The sequence below is a fragment of the Mesitornis unicolor genome, unplaced genomic scaffold (genome assembly GCF_000695765.1).
Source record: "Mesitornis unicolor isolate BGI_N332 unplaced genomic scaffold, ASM69576v1 scaffold6274, whole genome shotgun sequence".
NCBI classification, from domain to species: domain Eukaryota; kingdom Metazoa; phylum Chordata; class Aves; order Mesitornithiformes; family Mesitornithidae; genus Mesitornis; species Mesitornis unicolor.
In genome coordinates, this window is record NW_010177937.1 from 41,954 (window position 1) to 49,075 (window position 7,122).

A 7,122-nucleotide genomic window follows, 5' to 3' on the forward strand; every position below is an offset into this window, starting at 1 on the left:
AGATTAGAGTGCACAATCACACGTAGTGTAGATACCAAACTAGCCTGGGTCCTGGAAGCAGTGTAGCTAGAGCAGCACAAAGCTTCACATGGGGCAACTTCTCCTGTTCCTTGGCAAAAGCAAGCACAGAGTCTGTGTTCAGGATGGTGTGCTAGGCAGGCACTCCCACTGCTGGCTGTTCTGCCTGCATCGGCTTGGGTAGAGGCCACAGAAAGTAGCAAACCAGTGAGAATAAGAGACCCAAAGCTAAGCTGTGAGACTGATTTAGCTACAGTATTTCCGTAACAGAGGTTTCCAAGTTACGCCATGACTCTAAGATACTCTCTGTAGGTACTGCCTGCTTGGGGCACACAGTAAATAGCTCCCAATTATTTATTGTTTGTGCACTGAGGTTCCTATTCTTGTCAACCTGTACCTTTTGTTTTCCTATCTCTCTTCCACATCACGCCACCAATCCTATTTCCTCCAGGCTGACAGGGTAATAAAATTAGGAAGGGGCATGTACACCTAATCGAGAAGATACTCAAAAACCAAACGAAGTTTAAAAAAATCATCATAATCCTTAAAAAAAAATATTTAAAAACCTGTTCAAGTTCTGCAGACTTCTGGCAGAGTTTGGCCATTTAGCCCAGAGGTCTTTGTCTTCAGGGCCTGCAGGCTAATTGCCTCAACTGGCAAGAAGCATGCAGTACAAGGTAAAACTCTAAAAGAAAAAAAAAATAGTAAGGGTTGGCAGGAGAAGAGGCTATAACGTGGAAATCCAATACTCTGGTAGCAGCACTTATGCTACACGGTATGCTTTCAAGAGAGTGAATTCCTTTCTGTTGGTGCGAGCCGCCCAGATGAAAAGAGCAGCTGCCATAAACTGCAAAGGTGCCGAGACACAGGCCAGGCAGAAGGACCAGCCGAATTCACCCCTCACATCTTTAGGCAGCGGCAGCTTCTTATGGAGCAGCTCAATCCCAGCTACATAGCAGCCAACCAGGCCCAGCGTACAAAGCCCTGGGGAAGAAAGCAGTAAAGCACAATGAGCTCACTGTTGAAGTGCTCTGGCTGTTGCTACGAGCTTCTGGAAGAGGTAGATGGCAGGAGACCTACCTGCTAGGAAATGGAGGACTCCAGTGGCAATGGCAGGGTAAAGGCTGCGACAGGCACAAGCACAGAGCCCAATCAGAGCCCCAAAGCACATGAGGCCGAGGCTGACAAAGGGCAGGAGAAACTGCAGTCGCCAGAGATCTGCATATGAAAAAAATACGATACAAAGTTGTTGAAGATGTGCTAGAAACTGATCTTTTCCCACTGTCTTATATTCCCTTCTATCCATGCTGCTTCTGCTTCATCAGACATTCTACACACATAGCTAAAAAGGACCAAAGACTCCACACTGAAGCAGGAGGAACTTCATTTGTTAACCTCCAAATTCCTGTACTGCATTCATGGGCAAAATATTTGCAAAGACATCTTTCTTTTAAACTTTGACCTGTGGTACTGTAAAAAAACCAACCAAACAATAAATGCAGAGCAAGAGATAAATGTCTTTCTCACTAGTGACTGTATTTGAGAAACTTTTTTTTTATCCTACTTGTTTACCTGCCAGAAGTGAAAAGACACTTACAAGTCCGATTCAGATCTGGGCCGCTATTGTGATTTCCAGGCTCTACATACTTTTCCATAAACTGATCAGAGAGGGAAAAACTGATGCAATTTGTAGTCATATCAGTTTCTGTGGGGGAAAAAACAAAAGAAAAAAAATTAGGTGCCTTCCCCTACCCCCTTTTCAATTCCTTCATTCCCAATCATTTCAGCTGGGAAGCTCCGCCAAGTTCCATTTGAGAGAAAAAATTACCTCTCGAAGCAGAATTGTAGGATGCCTTAGCATAATGTAGTTGTCATAACCTAGTTACTACAATGAGGGACAGCATTCAAACATGCAGAATCTTCAAACTTACCTGGGCTATCCACAGATAAATGTGCCATGCTTGACAGATTGGGAAAGAAATGTGGCATACAATGCTCAATTCTGTTGTTATATATCCTCGTATTCAGAGTCCTCTAACTAAGCTGTGCTCATCTTCATGCGCAGAATGTAGTATTGAACTAAACACTTCAATCAAAAATGGGATAGTTTTCCTCCAGAAGTGTTTGAGAGTACATTTTTTTAAGAGGGTTCAAATTGAAGGGCTTCATACACACAGTACGTGTCCAAAATCTACTTTGAAGCAATTACAGTCACTGCTCGCCACACACTTTTTTAGCCCCCAACCATTGTGAAAAAGAATACAAATATTTCATTCTATACCCAGCGCTATGGTACAAGAAAGCAAAAATGTGCCGATGCAACAGTGGGACGTTTGTGACATGCGAGCAAAATGAACAACTAGCTAAAAGGAGTGAGTGCCCCTTGATAAAGTAGTATCTTTATTCCATAGCTGAATCCCAGCACCTCTCCTAAAAAAGACAGTAACTGGCAAAGCAACTATAACTGTATCCCCAGTTGGACAGCCAATGCAAAAGAAAATCAAGTTATACTAGATCAAATTTAGATCAAGTATCACGTGTGAAATCCAGAGTCTGTAGCACTAACAGCCACAGACCAATTAGTCTTTTGATTCTTTAAAAGTGTAGTCTGTCTTTATTAAAAAAGAAAATAAACCAAAACACACAAGCTAGAAATAAGCATTCTGGAGGAATGAAGTAGTATGAATATGCTGTGAGGAAGTTTGCACATACCGCCCCAGGCAAGCTAGGGAAGAGTTAATTGCTCCAGAGATACCTGGTGGGCTGTACCAGTGGGAGTTTTTGGGTACAGTGATACACCTCCGCCACAATCCAACCGTGCCGTTGCACCGGAAAAGCGCATCTGTGTAGGTCTTCTCATCTGCCTCTTCGCTGACAAATTCCTCCCAGATGCTCCTACCAGCTTCACTAACATTCTCAGCTGGGGACAGGGTGTGGTATTCGTACCAAAAGTCGGTGCCAATGGAAGCAGCCATGTAGATGGTGGAGATGAGGCTGAGAACACAGGCAATGACTAGTGCTGTAGCAAAGCGGTTATCCATCATTGCGCCCTTGCTGCTGTAAGGAAAGAGGGCCAAGTGAGTAACTCTCCCAATAGTAAACGCAAAGTTATCCTAGCAGTATCAAACTCGTGAAATCATTCCTCTTGCACGACATCCCCATAGGATGTGCATGCCTTTCTTTCCAACTTGCTGGAATCAAAGGAACACTGAACTAGTCTACAGTACAAGATCTGTGAGTTCAAGGCATGGATACTGCTCTTCTCTCAGCCCGGCTGCACTAGCTGCTCTCAATCTGCGATAGCAACTCTGGTTTGTGTCCCCAAAGCAGATGGCACAGCTTACTGCCATTTGTGGTCTTGATTGTAGGGAACTGCAGAGAATCCATCCAGAGTGCCCAGGCAGATGACTTATCTTTCCTTAAGAGATTACCAAGGGTAGAAGTTATTTTTAGCTTGCCATCCCATACGGCTTTCAAAGCTTGTGTTTACAGCAACAATAAGAACCACAAGCATGCCAAAAAAAGCTTCTTCAGACTGTTCACAAAGGGCATGCATGCCAAGGTGCCGGAACACCTGCAGGGAAGCACAGGAATGTACCTGGGCACTAGAGACAGAACATGAAGACTGAAATTATTGGAAATTATGACAGATGCTGCAATAATGCCACAATACATACAATGATGTTTCTGAAGAACCAAAACAGTACAGGGGGGTGGCCTGTTCCATGGGAACAAGATGACAAGGGCTTCCAAAACTGAAACACCTTCATGCACTGGCATTAGAACCCTGCTCCGGCTCCCTGTATTAGGGTTCACTTATGCCCCCCTTCGCAGGGTCATGCTCACAAATGGCATAAATTCAGGGTCAAAGGAGATACAGGAAAATATAAATACCACACATGCTTCTGCTTATGACATGTGATTTAATGAGTAATTGATTGCTAATATATGGAATGTTCTCCAAGTAGAGCAAAACGTCAGACGACTCTCGGATGCCTGTCGTGCTCTTGTGTTTTCTATGCTTGATTAAATCTATGGATTATGATAAATCAGGCTTGATGCACTTGCAAAAAAAAAAATCAATTGAAGTTGAACCAGAGCTAGTCTGGTTACATGAGTTATTATCTAATCAGCTCTTGTCTATTACTTGTTCTACTCCCTACTCCCACATACTTTGATCAAAATATTTTGGTATAGCTTCTTTGCAACTGAATGAACCGCAACTGGAAACAGCAAATGCCTTAAAACACAACATTCACAAGGAAAAACATGAGCACTGAAGTCAGATCTGCAAATAAGAAATTCTGTACTATGAAAAAAGGTGCAAATTAAAACATGGAGTTTCAAAGGCACCAGTATTTGCTGCTAACGATGCCATTCTTATTTCTTTTCTCTCCCATCTGCTCCTCTGTTTGGTTGACACTGGCTAACAGGGCTGGGGAGGAGAAATTATGTGTACCCATACTAGGGATATTACAGACAGTATGTCTCATTTAACTCCATCCTTAGCAATATGTACGAACAGAACTGATTTTTGGTGAACTAACAAGCAGCATCCATTTAAAATACCGCAAAGTTAGCATACCACAATTGTACTTAAACAATAATCCACAAGCTGTGAACTTTTATAAGTAAGGACAAATACTGACAGGGAGAAAGCATTGTATCTAGGCTTATTTATCTAGAAGACATAAAATCAAACTCAGTATTTGAAAGCAAATACTCTGTGCAGTGTTTAATTCTTGGTTACATAGTTCCATTCTCCTTCAATACCCCAGCAGCCAGCTCGAGGTACACAGGACACTGGATGAGCAGACTAGAGAGAGAACATGTTGTCGCAAAGGGCTGACCTCGCTGTTCATCCCCACTGAGTTCACTGAGGGATCCCCTCCCCTTCACAAACTTCTAACAGAGCAGACAGGGCAAGTGGCACCTCCAAGTCTAAGGCTGTGTTGCCTCTCTGCTGCCCCACTGAGCTCAGGGCAGAGCAGATCCTCTGGGAACTCACCCTCAGAGCAAGCAGCAGAACAGGCTGGCGAGCAGGCTGGTCTGGATTTTCCGCTCTATTAGAGTAACACTCACAGCAAGAGGAAGCCTCTACAACAGACTCCTCTCTTTAGAAAGGGCTCTCTCTGGAAAGAGGAATCACAAGAACCTACAAGCTCCATCCTCAGAGCAGTGTCAGGTGAAAAAGAACACAAGCAGAACATTATTGGGCCACTGGCTTGTTGCCATTGACTTTTAATATAAATGCTTACAATAATGTCCTATCAACTTTGTACCTAACATAAACAACTGGCTCAAAAACTCTAACTTTCAGATACAACATCCCTGCTGTCAGGTGCAGAACACTGATGGTGGAAATAATCCTACCAGAGCGTCATTAAAACGCAACCACACACTTCTAACCAGCTTTCTGTGCACTGACATACAGTGGACTTCGCAGAGCTGGCATCAGCTGCCAACCAAGAGCAGTTCACAAGCAGAATTAAGTGTTAAACATCAAACAGTAAATTAAAGCACTGTCCAATGTTCATTACCCACTTGGTAGAAGGGACACAGCTATCTACTGACATTCAATCCTTGTGATGCACAGCTTTGGGGATAGGTAGAAACAACTGAGGTAGCTACAGTCGCCACAATCTAGTGGGTGTTGCATTTGTCCCAGTGAGAACACAGTTGAATTTTCAATATGGACAAGACAGTGAACCATCCCCAAGCAGGGCTCAATGGGAGTAGTAAGCACAGTCAGTAAGAAAGAGTTACCAGAAAAGACCACCAAGAAAGACATTGCATGTTTATGAGATCGTGCCACACTGTGCAAAAGGTTCTACACAGAAAAATAGGTAGGAGGTATGTTACTGATGCTAATGTTAATTATAAAGACAAAGACTGATAATAGAAATACTTTGCCTTTATAGGCTGTCAGCAAGAATCTTCATTGTTTTCACAAAAGGTATGCTCGTATGGCACTGCCAGCACATTTTATTCTAACAGCAGAAGCTATTTCAATTAAGTTATGGCTGAAACTAAGATATGCAATGAATATAAGACAACACAAGGCAGTAGTAAACAGGTACTCAAGTAGAAGTGCTTCACAGAGTATTATACATATTTTTGAAAGAAGTGAGACACGTAAAAATGTCAAAGCATCAGCTCATAAAAGAGAAGGCGAAGGCCAAACTAGCAGCAACATTCAAGGGAATTACTAGATGCATGCACTTCACAGATGGGAGGAGAAAAAAAGGCGAGTCAGGAGAGTTGAAAAGAAAAACAAACACCACAGAACAGCACAAAATGAAGTTACTGGGAAAAAAAAATCAACTCTAAGACTGGAGAATGGATTAGCATTTTAAGAAGTTACTGTACCATGGCAGAAGGGAATACAACAACATGCATATTTTTATCCTGTTACAGCAATCACTCTCCTGAGCCAACAGCAGGACACCACATGTAGGAAACTTGTTTTACTTCACATCACAAAAGAGTAAGACTGTGTTTGCTAGCAATACACCTGCTCTTTGGGAAAGCAGAACAGGCAGATGGCCTAAAAGAAGGTGTAAATGTGGGAAGAAGGCTGGCAAGAGTACTGAACAGGATTCTCCTTTAAATACTCAGTGTAACCAAGGGTTAGGAAGGAATGCTATCAAACCTATTTTTTTTTACCTTCAGAGTTCCTCAGAGCCTCTCAGGACACAGGGCTGCAGGGATTCCAGATCACTTCAGAGACACAGCGCTGTTTGTGGAGAGCATGAAATGCAAGTTTCCTATCTGCCCTAACTGTTCCATTCATTCAGCTTCAACACCACCAGCTCACAAAAAGTGATCTAGAAGTAGACAGCAAACCAAAGAGCTTGAGACCACCATTTCATTTTGAAATTATTTAACAGAATTCTCCCAGAGTTAGTAATCAGGAAAAAAAAATGTTAAAAAGGGGTAAAAAATGACTGCAAAAGCCCTCAGGGGAGCAGCATCATGCCCCATCAAATCAATGCAGCCGGCAGGTATCAATGCAGCGGGGTAAGCGACCGTATGAACGGCTCTCCCCCTCGCAAACGCGGAGCCCTGCAACCGCTCGACTATCGGGGCCGCGCTCTGGGACCG

The 7,122-nt window shown here is 43.1% G+C and overlaps 1 protein-coding gene across 2 annotated transcripts; it reads right to left on the reverse strand.

The window, feature by feature from the left end:
* Positions 1–596: 596 nt before the first annotated feature.
* CLDND1 (claudin domain containing 1) lies at positions 597–6,843 on the reverse strand. Of its 2 annotated transcripts, XM_010182279.1 has the most exons (5): positions 6,685–6,843; positions 2,774–3,068; positions 1,616–1,723; positions 1,099–1,236; positions 597–1,002 (listed from the first exon to the last, which is right to left on the reverse strand). In XM_010182279.1, exons 2-5 carry the CDS (start codon positions 3,060–3,062, stop codon positions 782–784), a joined length of 756 nt encoding a protein of 251 aa, XP_010180581.1. In that variant the 5' UTR covers positions 3,063–3,068; positions 6,685–6,843; the 3' UTR covers positions 597–781. The 2 variants fall into 2 exon arrangements, with proteins under 2 accessions (XP_010180581.1, XP_010180582.1); XM_010182280.1 differs by lacking the exon at positions 6,685–6,843 and having other exon boundaries at positions 743–1,002; positions 3,033–3,065.
* Between the last annotated feature and the right edge of the window lie 279 nt (positions 6,844–7,122).